Source organism: Aspergillus tubingensis (genome assembly GCF_013340325.1).
Source record: "Aspergillus tubingensis WU-2223L DNA, scaffold_2, whole genome shotgun sequence".
Classification (NCBI taxonomy): domain Eukaryota; kingdom Fungi; phylum Ascomycota; class Eurotiomycetes; order Eurotiales; family Aspergillaceae; genus Aspergillus; species Aspergillus tubingensis.
In genome coordinates, this window is record NW_023336276.1 from 1,191,310 (window position 1) to 1,210,110 (window position 18,801).

The 18,801-nt window shown below is 49.1% G+C and overlaps 4 protein-coding genes across 4 annotated transcripts; 2 read left to right on the top strand and 2 right to left on the bottom strand.

The window, feature by feature from the left end:
- Positions 1–583: 583 nt before the first annotated feature.
- On the bottom strand, positions 584–4,802 carry AtWU_00983 (inositol polyphosphate kinase KCS1; the record flags this gene model as incomplete). The annotated part of the gene is made up of 2 exons (XM_035496098.1): positions 584–2,534; positions 2,605–4,802. The coding sequence occupies 2 exons, from the start codon at positions 4,800–4,802 to the stop codon at positions 584–586; spliced, it is 4,149 nt and encodes a 1,382-aa protein (XP_035351991.1).
- A 5,322-nt stretch (positions 4,803–10,124) lies between these two features.
- Positions 10,125–12,295, bottom strand: AtWU_00984 (AMP dependent CoA ligase; the record flags this gene model as incomplete). Its single annotated transcript, XM_035496099.1, has 10 exons — positions 10,125–10,458; positions 10,517–10,533; positions 10,592–10,715; positions 10,776–10,865; positions 10,925–11,018; positions 11,073–11,127; positions 11,188–11,423; positions 11,484–11,893; positions 11,946–11,998; positions 12,050–12,295. 10 exons carry the CDS (start codon positions 12,293–12,295, stop codon positions 10,125–10,127), a joined length of 1,659 nt encoding a protein of 552 aa, XP_035351992.1.
- A 1,391-nt stretch (positions 12,296–13,686) lies between these two features.
- Positions 13,687–15,336, top strand: AtWU_00985 (CFEM domain-containing protein; the record flags this gene model as incomplete). The annotated part of the gene is made up of 8 exons (XM_035496100.1): positions 13,687–13,785; positions 13,838–13,973; positions 14,037–14,218; positions 14,275–14,311; positions 14,368–14,435; positions 14,490–14,872; positions 14,946–15,013; positions 15,077–15,336. The coding sequence occupies 8 exons, from the start codon at positions 13,687–13,689 to the stop codon at positions 15,334–15,336; spliced, it is 1,233 nt and encodes a 410-aa protein (XP_035351993.1).
- Positions 15,337–16,794: 1,458 nt separating this feature from the next.
- On the top strand, positions 16,795–18,210 carry AtWU_00986 (phosphatidylinositol-specific phospholipase C domain-containing protein; the record flags this gene model as incomplete). The annotated part of the gene is made up of 1 exon (XM_035496101.1): positions 16,795–18,210. One exon carries the CDS (start codon positions 16,795–16,797, stop codon positions 18,208–18,210), a length of 1,416 nt encoding a protein of 471 aa, XP_035351994.1.
- Positions 18,211–18,801: the final 591 nt, after the last annotated feature.

Below are 18,801 nucleotides of genomic sequence, written 5' to 3' on the forward strand. Positions count from 1 at the left end.
GCACAGATTAAAAAGTCCCCGGGTATCGGACCAGTCCCCAGGAGGTATAATCAGTAACACATGTCCGAGAAAGAATAAAAAGCTTGAAGGAAGCAAGACCGGCGCACCCTTGCGGGGGCCAGGCCAAATCAAAAAAAAGAAAATCAGTTTCATACACGCCATGAGAATGTAGTGGCCCCCAAGCAGAGACCTTCTATTATGCGCCCGGCACGGATAGTAAGGTGTCTGTGGTGAGCATCATGCCATGATCGTTCGTCAATATCGTAATGTATGTTGCCGAAAAACAAGTTGTAATGTCACCCATCTACCCCCGTCATCGTAATCGGTTAAAATTATTCAGCGTGGGTATAGCGATGGCACCGCGAGATGGGAAGGGCCAAAGCCAGCTGTGTTTGGTTGGTATGCAAGTTGGATGCCACATCCCGTGAATGCGAGAAGAACTTGCCATGTGGACATTAGGGACAAAGCAATCCCGGTCCCTCCGGCTCGAAAGCCCGAGGATCGAAAAGGAGTGAAGGCAGGGATAAAACAGAATACAACGGCGCACTGAGTTCCGACCGTCAGAGATTGAAGGAACCTGGATCTAGAAGCTAACCTCGCCAGGGTCAGTCTCCAGTACATTTTCGTCCCAATAGCGCTGAGATGAATCATCGCGGCTGGCGTGCTGGGAGCCAAGCGCAATCGCTTCCCCTTCGCCTCTTTCAACGTAATCATCTTCGGTGATCTGTTTCAAGATGCGCTGGAAGTACATCCTAAGGGTTCGTAGGCCCCGAAGATAGCCACGATCAATATCATCTGGATGCTGTGGAGGGCAGGGAGCATCAGGCGATATTTCATCCTCGCCCGTAACGCAATTAGCGAAATCAACTATCTTCAACTGCACGTCCGAGTACCCATCATCTGAAACCTGGCGTTGTAGAGTGTCTCGCATATTGGCCGACCCGGAGGGGCCATTGTTTTGAGATGATTTATCGAGATTATGGGGGTCTCCATCGTAAAGAATCAGAAGACTGCTGGCATACAAGCGATAGCGCTTGAGCTTCCGAATCATGTTTTCCAGCTTGGCCAGCTTTTCGAGAATGGCGGGTATCTTTTTCGCCACACTTCTGTAACTTGCACCATCGTAGAGAAAGCGAGTAAGAGCATCCTGGAATTCGCGCCCCGATTTCAAGTCTCGTCCAAAGTATTTGTCCTCAAAGGAGTACTCTCGCTTTTTAACATTCCACGATTGCATGCCGCATAGACGAACGCCTAATTGCTGGGACGTCGTTGACTGGCACTTGCGTCTCTGTGACTTGCGTTTCTTCTCATTGGCCTCGATTCCATACTGGCGAGTCCCCATCTTGAGGTCCAAAACACATGGTTTGTTCATGCCCGCAGTAAGATCTTCCAGCAAGAGAAAGAATTGCACTCGATCGTCTTTCCTGGTCTGGGCCTCTTTGGGGTTTGAAGGAAGTTGCGCATCATCGACATTATTGGTGCTGGGTCGGACTGGAGACCGGGAGAGGACATTGTTACCCACGCGGCCATCAAGCTGCACAGAGTCCGCTCCTGGAACTTTGGGGGCTACTGGGATTGAAGAATTCGTGGCAGGATGGGATGGTGGAGGGACCGGATTATCGCCCTCCATTGAGAATATCCCATCTTCCTTATCACCCCCGTAACCTTCATCATCAAAAAACAGCAGATCGCCTCCCGGCTGCCCAGAAGTCATGCTTCCTCGTCTTTGCAACCCGCTCCCAGATCGGCGCCGCCTCACCTGCCGAGTCCTGGATAACGAGCTGGAACGTTGGGGAGACTCTTCGGTCCGCACTTTCTCGAGACGATTGTGGCCCGCATCCAGTGCTGTCGATGCTGAAGATGACAGACCCGGTCCGTCACTTGTCTGCCTATTGATATCGATTGCCCCGGACTGTGTGGAGTCAGGTTCTTCAGGTATAGTCCTGCGGCTGCTGGCCGTATGGTCTTCCGATAAATTGGCCCTCCGCCGGATTTCAATGCCATCTGATGACGTCCTCGGTAAATTGAGATGGCCTCGAGCATGGCGACGGTGATGGTGCACGGCAGGTGGACTGAAGACTTCACGCAGAACTTGCTCTTGCAGCTTCCTGTTCACAGTGGTGGCACCCCATTGCTTTTTCTTCAGGGTCTGTGACCCATCCAAAAGGCAGCTCTGAGCCTCTTCGTCTCGCAACTGCCCGAAATCCCCGGGGAAGCGCCTATTAGCTGATAAAGATCCGTCAGCAGTCCTTGGGCGCTGGCCGCGGGAGAAAAGATCGGCTGGGATTATATGACGATTGTTCTCGAGAATGACTTGGGGAATTATGCCGGTCACCTGCTTCTGGCTGAAGATGCGTTGCGGTTCGGCGTCATTCTTTGTAGGGCTGCGGGCATCTGCGGCTGCCACTGCATCATTGTCCGCATTGTTAGCAGAATGTATCACATTGCTACTATCAGGGCGTTCCGTGTGGCTCGCTGGGGTCTTGGATCGCTTGGGAGTTTTTGAAAAGGTGACATTCAGAACGCCAATGTATCTGGAGGACAAGTTAGACAAAATCTGATTGAACCAGCCCTGCAGGCAAACTGCTTCACCGCCATACGTACCTAGGCAGAAACATCAGCATCTCAGGATGCCTGCGCTCGATGCGCTCATAAAACTCGTTTTCCCGGTTGTTGAGTTGCTTGCAAACAGCGCGACGGGAAAACCGGAAAACGGTTGTATGACCCCCGACCTGATGGCGATAAGGCTTCAACTCCACAGCCCCAAGCGGTCCAGCCGGTTCATGCTTGTGACGCGGACGGGTCAGACGGGAGCGCTGAGTCGGGGTGGCCGTCGGCGTCACCTCAGCCTCATCCGTCACGCTGGACTCTTCATCACGAACAGACATGCCGCTCTCGTCGGCAGACGCGGGTTCGGACTCTGTTGAATATTCAGCAGGGCGCTCGGGGATGGAACGAAGAGACTCTTCATTAAGTTTGTCTATGGGAGCATCCTGCCTGCCTTGCAGGTCGCCGTGTAGGATTCTACTATCTTTCTTAGATCGAAGGGATATGTCCACATGATTAGCTTCTTGCTCCTCAGGAACGACTTGTCTCTTTGGCACCAAAACGTGACTACTCTGCGCTGTCGAGATATCAACGGGTTCCACGCTATCTTGGCCATCTGTGAAAGGTTGAACCTGATCGACTTCCTCAGAGAGAGTGACGCGCTCGTGTGGGAAATAGACAGCAGACGAAATTTGCTCATCTTCCTCTTCCTCGAACTGCCCCGAACCACGGCGTTGCTCTCTGCTCGCGTCCGATGGAGAAAGACGTGACTCGACATGGTCATGCAATTCGGGTGCCTTGGAGAAGTAATCTCGGTTTCTCTCCGCATATTGCGTTGGGATGCTCCGTGAAAACGAGGTGCCATGACCTCCCCCGGGAGTGAGATGGAAGTTGCGAATCTCCTCGAGCAAACTGCGAGGTAAGGCCCTAGGCTGGGATTTAACCACATTGTCCGTTGGCATCTGCGGTCCAGTTTCGCTTTCGGCGCCTGGCGTGAACAGGGGAGCGTCAGCAATAGAAAGATGTGTAAGGCTCTTGGAACCTGTCAACCCCGTATCCTCAGACACGGGCGTGATATGCAAATTCGAGTCACGGCGTTCGCCGGAGTAGCGAGGTTCTGAATGAGCCGTCAATTGCTGCTTGTCGTGTGGTTCTGGCAGCTCATCGAGTCGACCCGCGCGCTCTTCCTTGCGTTTACGATCGGGCGATGTGGTGTTCTCTTTGAACAGGCCCAAGTAGTGGCTTGACTTGCGGCTGCGCACATGAGAGGTCGGCTCCGCATTGGCCAGGTTTGCTTCGATAGACTGCTCTACTCTGGCCCGGCGGCCCCGACTCGAGCTTCGCTCGGGTTTCATCACACGCGCGCCGTCCTGGATTTGTTGCCCGGACCATGGCTGAGAAATGACTTCGATGTTGGTAGCCGGAGATTTTTTAGTAGGAGAGCGTGTTGCGGCATGGGACGTCGCCAAGGAAGCATCGTTTAGAGAAGCGGAAAGAAGACTGCGATGAGGCGAAGGATCCTCCGCAATGGCAGACTTCGTCGCAGCATCGTCCGGCGCAAATTTGCGAAGATGTTGCAGGCTCTCCCACACTGATGTATGCGAACCCCGTCTTGGCAACTGGGAACGCTTCCCCAAGGTCGCATCAGAGTCCACCGGCAGGAGGGGGGTAGAATGCGGGACTGCCGATGGAAGCAACGAGGGAGAGCCTAATGAATGCTTCCTGCGAACGTCAACTTCCATGTGGGAAGGGCCGACGTGAGTAGGACGGGGAGGGAGGACCTTGTGAGGGGAAATCGGAGAAGGAGTGGAAGAAACATCTTCGAGGGGAGGTATCAGGCTAGCAGGCGGCTCATTGTGCACATCTTGCACGGGCGCAATTTGCGGTGTGACGGCGGACTCGGTATCAGAAGGGAGGTAATGGGTTGCAAAAATGCTATCTCTCTCGGACAGCTGAGGGCTATGCGATCGGTCTGGGCGGGAGAGCCGTTCCACGGGGACGGTAGTAGGCCTTTTTAGAGTAAAGGTCGAAACAGGCGTGGCCCATTGACGAGCCGTGGGGGATTCAGCGCGGGATGGGGAGGGGACTTGCTGAACGACATCGTCGTGGATGAGCTGGCTCCGAGCGTCGTGGTGGCGCTGCTGCTTGTCGTGAAGGAGTTCAGGCCCGTCGGAGCAATCATGTTGGGCAGACGCGGCAGGTGTCACCAGGGGTCCTGACCAGGTATTCTCAGTCGCAGATGGAGGCCTTGACATGGGGAGGACATTGGTCGGAGCTGCAGGAAGGAGGACAGGGTCGAAAGGAGCCGAGAAGGAAGAAGCGTTGTTAGGCTGAAGGTTACGGGTTGGGTGGTTGTTTCACCGAGGAAGGCGGAAATAGGAAAAGGGCAGAGGCGGATCTGGCGTCACTGGCAAGAGAAACTCAGAAAACCGGGACAATCGAGAAGATCAGGGAACATCAGCCACGTTCCGGGGCAAGGGCATCTTACAGGCTGGGAATTAGTTGCAGGGCCGTGGGGGGAAATGGAAAGAGCAGGGGAGCTGAGAACCTCTCCAGAAGGCTTAGACAAGACAGGTTAAATTCGAGGTGTTATCGTGGTTGGTAAGGATGATCGGGGAACGGAGGCTGGAACTAGTGCGTGGTGAGCAGCGGTACTAGTGCGTAGCTTTGGGTTGGGGGTGTGGGCAGTGAGGATCGTAGTATTCCCGGCAATTGATAGGGTATAGCAGAGGGAAATCAAGCAGGGAGGAGAACAGAGAAAGAGAGAGCACAAACTCTCGGGGAAAGAATAATAGTTTCTTCAGTAAGTAAGCAGGAAGTATCTTACATTCCGTCAACCGGCAGTAGTAGCAGCAGTAGTGTCCTTTTTTCCCCCAAATAGCAGGCAGCAAGATGGTTCTAGTGGAAAGGGAAGGAGAAGGAACTAAAGGAAGAAGAAGCAGTTTGGCTCACCGCGGAAGAAATGACGCGGATCCTCGTCACCGCCTTGGGTGGAGCCTCTCCCCCGTTCGAGCAAATTTGGGGAAAGTCAAATCTTCCTCCCTTTTTTACCCTTTTCTATGAAGTAGATAGATACGGAGAAGATAAATAGTACACTACAGGAGGTAGTAGAAGAGTGGACTCTTGTTCTGCCTCACCCAAATATTTTTGCTGTACCACTAGTCCAGATATGGAGTCTGTTTGTCCATCTGTCTATTTAGTACCGACTTTCACACAAAGAACCCTCTTTCTAGAACTCTCAGCCACTGATGATCCTCCCCGAAGCCAAGTCCAAGGCACTGGAACTCTGTTCGAGCCCAAGTCAACGAGTCGTTCATAGTACCCCAATGAGAACATTGTTTGAGCCAATGGCGACTTACAGATCCGAGTAACTGATACGTAAAATCAACAGTGACAATGGCCTTTCTCGTCGTCCAAAGGGTGAGAAGCCCCGGTCATTCATCGGATCCTTCCCTCCTTGACCAGATTCGAAGTAAAAGTGACCTAGGTCATTCCCAAACTCATGCCCCGATGGTCCCGTGGATGAAACACCCTGCGTCTGATAGTCCGGCATACCACATCCGGTGCTGAAGCATTCTGACTGAATCACCTTATTGATCCAGTAGAAATGGTACAGTACAGACCAGGTCAAAGGTTCAGACAATTCCAATGACTGGAAAGTCCCCCTTGGCACATGGGCGACTATTGACACTGGTTCGCATGTGACGTGCTTGCGCACTCTTCTAGGAGGAATCCCTTGCACAGCACGGTGGACGCGGAACAAATCACCATCCACAGGCGCCTTCGGGGAACTCGGAATGCAGACTACCGCCCTGCACGGAATATGGCTGGCTGGATAGGTTTCTCCCAATTCCCTCGCTCAACAATTGCAGCGACAGACACTTGGATTGATCCGACAAACAAATATTGTATATGAGACCGTGGAAATAGAACTCGGAACGGGTCAACCCAAATTGGGAACTGTGGCTTGCATCTGAAAGCTAATCCCGAAGTTGATCTGTAACCTCGAAGAGTTGAGGTTTTGCTTTTTTTTTTTTTTTTTTCTTTTCTTTCCGAGTGAGGAAACAGGACCAATTCCCCTTAGAAGGTTCGAAGATTCGACAACCTTGCATAGGCGACTATTCACACTGAAGTGTCCTTGATTGCTGCGAGGCTAGTACTATTGATTTTGGTGCCCCGGTGGGGTCCGCGATCTGGGAATTCCACTAATGGAGGCCTCTAGGCCGATCCGAGGGAACTACTAGAGATTAGAGTGCATTTTACTCCGTACTCCGGAGATAGACGGTCGCTCGATAAGACACCTCGAGATAACCTGCTAGATAGATAACGACCTCCTTTGTGGCATCTGACCCATTCGGCTGGTTTGTATTGGCGGATGATTGATCAACAAAGCACGGGGGGAAATGATTGTTTTGGTTTGAGAAACCCTCAGGAACCTCCGGGAACACCCTGTCTGAAGGGGGAAGAGAGACAATACTACCGGTGGTCAAAAAGTAGTACGTAGTAGTCTTCAATAGCATCCACAAGAGATCCCAACTACCGACGGAGTGAACAACATTCCCGCACTTATCAATTCCCCCAATTGGAGGCCCACTCCCGCATAACCCCGTTCCAGCGGGATGGACCAATGGTTGGTCAACGTGATCGGCTTGTTGGTTATTGGCAACCGTTCCCTGCCCCATTGATAAGGCGCCCAAACGGCCAGATCCTCCAGTGCCTTAAAGCCTAAGCCGTGAACTCCATCCCTGTCGGTCCTTCACAACCTCATTTAGGGCCTGTTTGCAATTCCCGTGTTCCCTTTCTCACCGAGTCTGCTGCGTACAATCCACACTATTTCCTGATTTTCTTGCCATCATTACCAATGTGACTCCACCTTTTGTCCCTCCCTGAGATCCTATTTGACTCCCTAGTATTCTTTCTATTTACCTACCTCATGCCCCTTGGACAATTTGATAGATATATCCGCTACTGCTGCCAAATATGACGTGTATCGCTTGGTTCTAGGGATCATCCTCGTCAATCCCGTTTTTTCTAGGCAAGGGTAGAAAGGTTTTCCATCAGGGTCACCAGATCAGGTTTTATGTCCCGTTGAAACTGGAACTGACATTCCTCAAATCGAGCCATCATGCCTTTAGTGATTCCGTGCTGGCTGCCGTCTAGCCAAGACAAGCTGCACCTCGGTGAACCACCATCGAGTATTGCGCAATTTGTGATGGTTGTTTGGCTATCTGCCTTCCGAGGCTTCGGTGTGAAACACAGCGTGAAATATCCTTAAAGTAGCACGTAATCGGCGACGAAGATACATGCTGCGGTAGTGACTTGGGTAGTACGAACATCTCGACATTGACTAATGTCTGAACACTCGTGCGAGTATAACATATTCTGGTCTGGATTGGACTTGAAAGACCAACAAGAGAATATCTAGTCTGCTTCCCTAGACCCTTACATGCTTCAAGATAATCGATAGGGGAACTAAATAGCGCTCCATCCAACCAATAGTAGGAACACTGACACCAATCCATGTCAACTATTTACTAGTCATCCTTCTCTCTAACGGCTGGGCGCCCAACAAATAGAAGTCGCCTCGCCCCGTTCATCCCCGCCTAGCAATGCCGAGCCTGACTCAAATTAGCCAAACATAGTATACGTAGTATAAATACTCGGAGCTTTCGGGTTTGAGTTTCCCTTCCTTGGCATGTAGGGCCTTGCCCAGCAGGCACCAGTGTTCCGGCATTTTCATTCCACCCCCTGAGTAGTAGAACATTAATAACAAATATTAGAATGCAGTGCGAAGGGGCCCAGTCTTGGTTCTGATAGTTAATTTGTATAAGCGGATCATCTGGCCATTGGCCAAGCAATACTTATTCTCATGTAGTCTCGGTCAGGTGGAGATGGTTCAGGAGTATTAGCGACGTGCAGCACACCGGTTAATCTGATCTATTATACGTTCATAATACTTCATTAGTATCCGTTCAGTTTATAAACTATACTAACCGTTTTTATTGGAATATCCTCATGGACTCTAATCAGGCTTGATAAAGGTAGTGCATGTCATGGGCTTGGAGATCTGGCACTCACTCTATCAGAACGACTTTTTATACTATTTCGAGGTGGTGACTCGATATTCACTGAATGAATGTTACTTGCTGGGAAATACAAAGCTATAGGATACTCGTGGTCGAAAATAAGCACAGAAGTATCATATACTAGTACTATATGTAATCGGGGATTATTCTGCCAGTGGAATGAGACTACTACTACTCCAATTCGACAACTTATGAACCATCGGATTGAATTCTTAGCTCATCATTTCACTGCGGGATACATCTATACGGTTCTTCTATGGTAACTATACAGAACCCTTCGTCATCTGGAGCAGAGCGAGAATTCTGGCTACAGAGTAGTATATCTAAATCTACTAGCTCACTGCACATCAAAGGACAATAGATCACACCCATGGAAAAAGTTGCAAGCCACAGAAGACAGAAACAATGGCATCTCTGCCCACTATCTCCACCATGTTTTTACGTGTGCTTGTGGGAGATCGTATCTCATTCACATCTATTCTTGATCAGAGACGCGGTAAAGTGATTGTGCATATGATCAGAATAATATCCTTCAGCCGGTTTAATTAAACCAATTTGCCAAATGCCTAGTACTGTTCCAGTGAGTTTAAACCAGATTATATAGCTAGATCTACGGGTCTGTATATTGGGAACAGTCTATAAAAGACAGCTCTACTGAGCAGATGTTTACAGTTATAGTAACCAGGGGGGTCTTACCTTGCTATTATGTATTCAGGAATACGTGCAGAAAGGCTGGTATAGATTCCTGTATTTGGTTTAGTAAGCTTCTCATTGGACTGTGAAGATATCTCGAGAGCGAAGATTTACTGTAGCTTGGTTTTATTATCTGAGGCATTACATACGAGAAGCTCGGATACAGAAAGGGATTAGTATATTATAACTGTTTACGTAGCAGACTAGTCTATATAGAACTTGCTCAAAATGCGCAAGGAAGCTTACGACAATTAGCGATACGCACTTTTTTGAATGCACCTCCGCCTTTGGGTCCAAAAAATGGTCAACTAATCCAAGTGCAAGGGATTCGATTCCCCGTGTGTCACTTGAGTTACAGGCTTAAAGCTCTGTAGTTGGCTGGCTGACAGGTAGGTTCAAAGACAATTTAAGAAGAAAGAACAATCGAATTGAATAGGCTGGAAATAGAAACAAGATACGAGAATCTGGCTCTGGGCTCTGTCTTCCAAAACTGCCGGATCAAGCAGACGCATTAATGGTCAGGAGTCAAGGTGCAAGATAAACAAGTATGAGACATCTAGATGTTATGTTTCCACCCTATGAAGCATACTAAATAGCGATTTAGCTTTCAATAATGCACTTTTCTTTTTGCAATTGCTTCCATCCAAACAACTATTACCGTTCCATAGGGATTATTCGACGAGTCAAGAATCAACCACCCATCAACCACCCGTGAGTGTCAAATTGAAAACGGATAACAAAAAGCAGTAAAAGCTGCTTCAAGTAGAAGCATGATACAGGCACCTCTGAATAAAGCAACTAAAGCTTAGCCTCTCGTGCCTCGTTCAACTTAGCCGGCAAGAGTCTCCTAAGAATCTTGCCAGTCGGCGTTTTGGGCAAGCTCTGAAGATGGAATACACCTCCTCTGAGCTTCTTATACCCTGCCAATTGGCCGTCCATCCAGGAGCGGATTTCATCAAGGACTTTCTGTTTCTCAGAGCTTGGCAGCTCCGCCGTCTCTGGTGAGAGACTCACATATGCGAGGGGAACTTCTGTCGCTTGTGCATCGTCGTAAACTGCACAGACCGCAGCGTCGGTCACATTAGAATGACGCAGAAGCATGTCTTCAAGCTCTGAAGGTGCAATTTGGAACCTAGAATGATCGTGGTTAGCCAGGGGCTGGATACTTCAAAAAAGAATTTATAACCCACCCTTTGTATTTGATCATCTAAATGCTATGGTTTAGCTCCAAATCCTCGTTGTGGAAAAATACGAGACAATCTTACCTCTTTGAGACGGTCAGTAACCCAGAAGTTCTGGTTCTCGTCCAGCTTCAAGATATCTCCTGATTTGATCCATCCATCATCGGAGAAAGTGCGCTTTGTTGCTTCACTGTCATTGACGTAGCCCCTGTAGAAAGGTTAACCACGTTCATGCTTGCAAGTTTGAACGGTTTACAGAGTTTCATACATCATAACAACTGGACCGCGGAGCCAGAGTTCACCTTCCTCACCCAGAGGGACATCCTTGTTTGTCTTTGGGTCGACAAGACGAGCTTCCCTGTTATTGCATCAGCAAAAGGAATAGCTGCTTAGAGAGAGTCAATCAACAGAACTTACATTCCTGCAAATAACTTGCCAACACACCCGAAGGCCTTCTCATCTTCATCGATTTCATGAATCACTCCCCCGGAGCATTCTGTAAGTCCATAACCTTGATCTTGATGTTAACAGACTATTATCGAAACAAGGAAGTATCAACACCTACCTTGACAGATGCTGGTGTGTGAAAAACGCTTTTTGAGAAGTTGCTGCACCGATTTCTAGCAAAAACATACAGTGAGTATCACACACAGTCTAAAAAATCAAGCTCAAGGTTTTACCTTCAGTGGGGCAGCAGAAATGACAATTCGCTGCAAGGAGGCTAAGTCATACTTCTGAGCGATGGGCGAGGCGGCAAGGCCAAGTGCTACTGGGGGCACAATATGAAGATCTGTAACCTTTATCTCACTCGACTTGCGACAAAAGGATTCCAAGTCGAAAGCCGCGAGGCCGCAATAATGGGCCCCGACCCACATGCCAGCCAAAACCGCTATTGTCAGACCATAAACGTGACAGTCTAAGTTTTGAACGCATTAGTAGACCTGGAAAAGCAAGATTATGAAGAAGGGAGATTTACATGGTGCGAAAAAGACTTCGCGAACAGTTGAATTAACTCTGACAGGCATAGAGGCACGCATCATGATGCTGTTCATGACAAGGTTGTAATGGGAGAGTTGCACACCCTTCATTTTTCCAGTGGTTCCAGAGGAAAAGCAGATAGTACTGGGGACATCCTTGGAATTCTTCCCTTGGAGATCATATGGCGGAAGGGACTGTGAATCTGCTTCACCAGTAACATCTTCCGGAAACTGCGGCATATTTCCCACCTTGCAACGCACAGTCAAAACCTTAATGTCAGTTAATGACAGAGAGGCCAAAGCATCCTGAACAGTGCTAAGCTTCTCCTCGATGGTGACTACATGCGTAGGTTTCACGATCTGGAGAACATGTAATATATCTTGGTGGGTTGCCGCTGTATTCAATGGCCTATCGGAATCTTAACCCTAGTTCTCCATTATGCGACCTGACATCTACTTACGCGAAAATAGCGCCTGTCCACCATGTGGCATGCGCGAGGAGAACAAAGGCATTCTGCGATTCCAGTCAGACTGAATACTAGATAGACACATATGGATCTCTTACGGAATTGTTAACAAGTGCAAGTAAGGTATTTCCAGGTTGTAGGCCCAGCCTCTTCTGTAAGCCCCAAGCAGCACGAGCAGCTTGATAGCGAAGACCACCATACGTGAGAGCTTCATCGGAGAATGTATCAGTATGAACGGCCTTAGATGCATCTACATCGTCCGGGTTATATTGTGTCATAAATTGCGGAATGGACAAATTTGTCGCATCGTGAATTGGGGTAACTGGTGATCTATAAACGACCATTTTGCTTAACCCAGTCTTATGACTAATTCTGTGCAAGATATCGAGTCCTGTGTTAGAAAATCAATGAAAATGACTGATTTTTGCTGAACATAACTAAGAACACCTCCAGATTGCCATCTTGCTCCTCAAATACCTCGCATTGCCGCTAAGTCTCGGCCTTGCTCCCCCCCGGTGAGTGGGTCATATGAAAATGATACCGGGCTGGAATTGCCTAAAATGTAAAGGCACCTAGACTCATTGAACCGGTTTTCCTGGCCCCAAGATAGTGTGCTTAGTTTGTACACCAAGGCCAATGAAGACGGCCTTGTTCTCCCGCTGGTCCGTGAACTAGTGACCAGTTAAGACTAGCCACCGTGCATGTTGAAACTAAAAAGCATTGTCTGATATCCAAGTGGCAGAAAGCGTGTGACAGTGTCTCCACATGAGAGAACCTCCACTTAGCGCGAATCCTTCAAAGAGACTTACGTACTTGATAAGCAAACACTGGTTAGCAACGGGCCGCACCCGTCAGGGGCACACAGAGTGACAGAACACCCTCTATGATCTTCTCGCCATAAATTAATACCCGATCGAATCCTCTGTCAGTTGAATTTGTCAAGACCAACGAGCCCAGCAGTGCGGAAATTCCCTTCGCACTACGGGAGCTTCTTCAGGGACCCTTTGCCTTCGCTGAGTCGTGGGAACAGGGAGATACTAAGCCTGATCTGCGAGGCCAATGTCAATATTATTGGTGCTTAGGAGGTGCCTGATCGGCGCATTAATGGGAATTACCAGCAATTTGCGATGATGTTACTGTACTAAAAATAATAGCTGATTGAACGGAAGCTAACAGCGGACGAAAATTGCTCATTCTTGTACTCTCAACGTGTTGTAACGTTTTACAAATTTTGATTTATTGTATGTCCGTTATGTCCAGCAGTTTGGGAGGCAACAGAGCCTTGGAAATAGAGCGCTGAACCAGATTGTTCTATCTTTTTTCCTACCGCTAGTTCAGACGAATTGATGATTCTTTCTCGCTTTTGAAACACGCTTGGTCATGTCTGTCAATAAGTAATGGCCAACTAGAGAACTTTAACCTCTGACGGCCCGCGGGACTCAAATCCCGCGGCATCTGGATCAATGACTGGTGGAGGCCTCGATGCTTCATGGCTCACTTAACTGACATTGTACTAGTTAGCTTTGGTCGTGGCAAGCGCCCTAAAATACCTTTCATTTAAGGGGCAGACCTAAAGCTTAGCTTAATCACTAGACCCTCCAACAAGCGAACAGGCCCATAGTAGCTCATGCATCATCACTCACAAATTTCATTTTCGCCGCTAATCATCTCAGCCTTCCTACCACATGCTTGATTGCATTTGAACTCAGCATCAGCCGTGCAGTATTGCAGCAGAATGCGAATTCTTCGACTTGGGGTTCTATTCTCAGCCTGCGTAATATTATTATTGACTGACTTGGCATCGGCCGGAGCCCAGTCTTTACCAGCATGCGCTGTAAGTAATTGAGCTGTTATTTCGCATAACATTATACCGACATTGCCTACAGGAAGAATGCATGCTTGAGCTTGTCCCTCAGTCATCCTGTACCCTTGCCAACCAAACATGTATATGTACGAATGTCGAGCTCAAGGAGCAGATGAATGTCTGCGTTTCGGCAAACTGCACTGTCAAGGAGGGACTCAGTGAGTGGCTAGTAGATAATAGATGAAGATGCGAGTCGCCCATGATTTAACACAATTTTGCAGCTACGCTCAATGTCACAGATACCACATGCGGAGTTCCAGTTCGAGACCGCACTTCTATCAGCATACTGGTTCCAGCAGTTGGTCTATGCTTTCTGTTCTTCGTCGCATTGAGATTATATACACGCCTTGTGATCACGAAGTTAGAGATGGGCTTGGATGACTGGGCAACTATTTTCCTCGCGGTAAGATTGCACCCTCCTTCTCTGAGGTTCGAAACCCTTAAATCTAACTCTCCTAGTGTTGTGCGGTGCCCGTCAATTCCGGTTCTATATTGCGTAAGTTGCCCCGACTCTCACATTGACAAATTGACATTTCTAACAATTGAGTTCAGTTGGAAAAGCAGGCCTGGGAAAGGATATTTGGACCCTCGAGTTCAAAAACATCACTCGAATCCTCTACGTACGAGTTTCCAACCGACACGCGGATCGACAATCTGCTGACCAGATCCATTAGCTTTTCTATATCCAAGAAATTTTATATGCCACATGTGTCGCCCTCATCAAGATCTGTTTCCTCCTCTTCTATCTTCGCATCTTCCCGAGTGATCGAATGCGCCGCGTTATCAAAGCATCCTGCATCATCTCCGTTTGCTACGCTTTAACTTTCATATTTGCCTTCGCGTTTCAATGCACGCCTATTAGCTATAACTGGACAAGCTGGGATGGAGAGCACCACGGTTCTTGCGTCAAGACGAACGCCTTAGTGGTTACTGCCGCCGGATTGAATATCGTACTTGACGCTTGGGTTATTGCCCTCCCTTTACCCAAAGTGATGAAGCTCCAGGCATCAGTCAGTACGAAACTCCAAGTCACATTCATGTTCTCTGTGGGGTTCTTGTGAGTTCCTGCTTTCATTTTCCAGCCTTTCTTCGGCGTCGGACTATTCAACTACTAACACTAATCCAAAAAGAATCACAGGCGTCGGCATCTACCGCGCTATAATGCTCAAGATCTTCGCAACAAGCACGAACGCAACATGTAATATCCCCAAACATCCTTTCCTCCACCCACCAGATTCTCTATCTAACAATTTAGCAACAGGGGACATGGCTGCTGGCGGCTATTGGTCCGTGATAGAAATCGATGTGGGCATTTTGTGTCTCTGCCTACCCGCTTTGCGATCCTTGCTCGGTCGCCTATTCCCCTCTGTGTTCGGATCAACAAAGGAGGCCAGCAGCATGGGACTACCAAGCAGCCAAAAGAAACTTCGGACTGACAATCGCGATGCGAATACCAGTTTTGTTCAGCTGATCGAGATGGATCATAATGGGGGATTGAAAAGTGACCCTGATATACATTAGCAGGTGTCAAATATTCGGCGCTCTAAGCATGCTCGGTACTTGTTATTAACGAAAATCCACGTATATAAAATCTTAATATTATTATATGAAGGGTTGTTAAGAGGGTCTACTCCACGGGCCCCGGGGCACCGGAGGTCCAGTGCCCTTTGGTGTGCACGGGGCCGGCCCGGCCCCCTCGGGTTGCCGAGGGTGGCCATCCGATAGTACAGATCGGCATCCGCACTTCCGCAGCCCCTTGGTGGGCCTCAAAGACTATCTCAGGGGTCTTGTGCCCAGGCTTGCAGGTGTCGAGATTCTTTCGGATGATCTAACCAGAGAACAAGATTTTATTAGCATCTCCTCTTGATTTCGCTCTTAATTTGCGCTGCACAACCCCAGATTCCACCCTAGGTTCTCTGATACTCCCAGAGCTATGTACACGACCCTCGAATTAGCGAGGGGCGCTGCAAAGATATCGATCACATCCGTCCCAATCGACAAATCCCCAATAGTATAGGTTTACCAGCGGAAGGGGACACATCGGTTGAACGAGATAGAGTCCGGATTTATTGAGCCATGAGAATCGCAATGGCGATGGAGATTTGCAGGTCATTTGCTTCGCATTTACATGAAAGCGTAGTGTCGGGAAAGTTCAGTGATTCTTCTGAATTAAGTCGGCATGCCTTCAAAAAGCTTGATCAAGACACCAACTAAATTTGGGAGACATCTGAGGCTGACAAAATATGATCACTGAGATCAGCACTTCAGCCGGTATGTTTGTCTTACAAAACACATGTAATGAAAAGGGTTCTGACATCACGCCTCACACACCCATGAGCACAAGTTGTAGTTCATCGTCTGCGATTCCTGGTTCCTTTGATGACTATTGTGATGCATGCCTACACCAGTCGTCCTTGTGACTAGGTCGTTCGCCGCTTGGTATGCGCGTAGGGCTGTGTAGTTAATAATCGGAGTCTCGCATCGGTTGTCAGATGAGGCCAGGGGCATGTGCGGCATTTTCGCTATTGGCCTATGGTACGATGCTGTGATTATGAACATCTATTGACAAGAGGTCGAAAGGGCAGGGCTCTTGAAAAGGTATTGGAGCGCTAAGCCATAAAGGGCAAAAGACTAACCGCATAGCGTAATTCACGGGGACGCCGTCTACATGGGCAATAGAAATCGGAGTAACAACATGAGGATCCCAGGGCCATAGATATGCAACACTCTAATCAATGGGTACGATGTATTAAGAGGCAACTACGTAGCAGGCTATATAATCACGAGACATATCATACCTCTGACACCCTGGCATATCATCATATCCGATGATCCCACGATGTGCCGGGAACAGGGAGCTTCCCAATATGGCTAGTAGTTCAATAGTACCGATCCAAGTGGGACAAGTTGCAGAAAGGCAATGCGCCAAGGCGAGCATCCCTCAGTCACCTTCGGTAGAACACCACCCGCCCACTCACTATGCCCAGCAAAGGCATCACTGTATACAGTTACATCGGCGTTCCGGGCTACGAGGTCGGCTTTGCTGTGCCCCAGCAGGAAGTGCTCCATGATGCGGCCCACAACTTTACCAGCCGTCAGCTCGAGATCGACTCGTCGCACATTCAGGGGCTCGGCAACTTCACAGGTCGCTTCGAATGGACCGTCTTTCGCTATGGAGAACGGGTGGCTGGCGCACATAACGACGTTAACAGTCTAACGGGAAAGATCGAGGGAGGCACGATGGTCGCGACACAGGACTTCCACCCGATCGTGACAGAGGACGCCATCATCACTTATGGCTTCTATGCCGCGGGTCACGGCGAGGTTGGTCTCACCGATCGCCATCAGTGTTATGTGACCATCTGCTCCAGAGAAAATCGGGAGTGGATGGGAAGTGTGGCTCCTCCAGGATCCCCTGCTGCACAGCAGCCCTTCTCGCGCTTCGTGCTGGCTGCGCCGCACGACAATGGAATGAATGGGATGACGGCATGCGAGGCCATCTTTCAGCATCTCGATTCGGACATGCTGGCAGTCGTTCGCCGGCTTGTTCCTCTGCTCGAGCACGTCAATCACGTCCCGGACCACTTCCTCATGAAGAAGCTACCTCATATCGTATACGGCCTCTCCATCACCCAAAAGAAAACCGTCTCGACTATGCTGGCCATGGGCGCACGGTACTTTGAGTTTCGTCCAGCTAAGCTCCTTCCCATGTTTCAGAAAGTGTCTGCCCTACGAGACACTTTCTACTTCCAGCATGCGTGCATCCCCGGTATTGCCTTTGACGAGTTCCTCCGCGAGCAGGTTGCCTTCCTGGACGAGAACCAAACGGAGATTGTCACAATCCATATCCGATGGGATAACATTGTGGCAGACTGCCAGCGGCCCACAGAAGACGAGATCTCAGACCTGTTTAACGAGGCGTGTGCCAGGGCTGTGCGTAGCCCCCTCACATGGGGAACACGCGAGTGCTTTGAACAACCGATCGAGGATTTGCGCCGCACGGGGACTCGTCTGATTGTTGTCATCGAAGCCGACAAGTACGATAGCTGGACCGCTGAAGCATACGCAACACTGAGCGCCGACTCGATAATTGACCGTTTTGAGTCCATGACTACCGAGGGACAGGCCGACTCCGACTTGACCATCCTGCAATGCCAGGCGACCTCCCAGTCCATCAAGGAAGTGCTTGTCTACAGCGTCTTCTCTGCAGCAGCGGCTAGCTCTTGTCTCACGTCGACCAAGGGGATGCTTGACATGCAAACTTTGCCCTGGATTAGAAAGAATGCTCTGGATAGACTTCGGGCCGAGAGGACTATTGTTCTCATGAATGACTTTATTGATGGGGCAACTGTCGACACGTCAATTATGCTTTCGCATCAGCGCTTGTCCTTGTAAACCAACCATCGCATACTGTGCATAGATAGAATGGTGCCTGCCATATTGTGTACATACTAGATAGACAGTGTTCGGTATTCTTGTCAACCACTATATACTTTGTTTTCTTCAGCGTACTAAAGGCTCGAATTCTGGCATTCTCTCAACACCCATCCACTCATTCCATCTAACTCACAGCTCTTAGTGTTTCTAGTACTTTATCGGTACTAACTTGATGCTGTCTATTTGCCGGATTGCTCCAGTCCGGTCAAAAAGTGTTCCTGTCACATCTGAGATTGACACTACCCCATCCTGATTCCCTTGCACGTAGAACTGAACACAGCACGGATTGGACAATGCCAGCGGTGTCAGGTGATCGTTGTCCATCCTTCCATTCGTCGGGCAGCATATGGAAAGTTCTTGTTTCACTCTCTCGTCCCCTCCGTCCATCTACCATTTACTAGGATCATCCCTGACATAGAGCTGACAACTCATCAATTCACTTTTGGCTTCGCAATTTACTTTACAGAATACAGAACCATGATGCCGCAAAATGTGACTGGTAAAATTCCCATCAGCAGACCAGAACCGAAACAACCAACACCTCCGGTC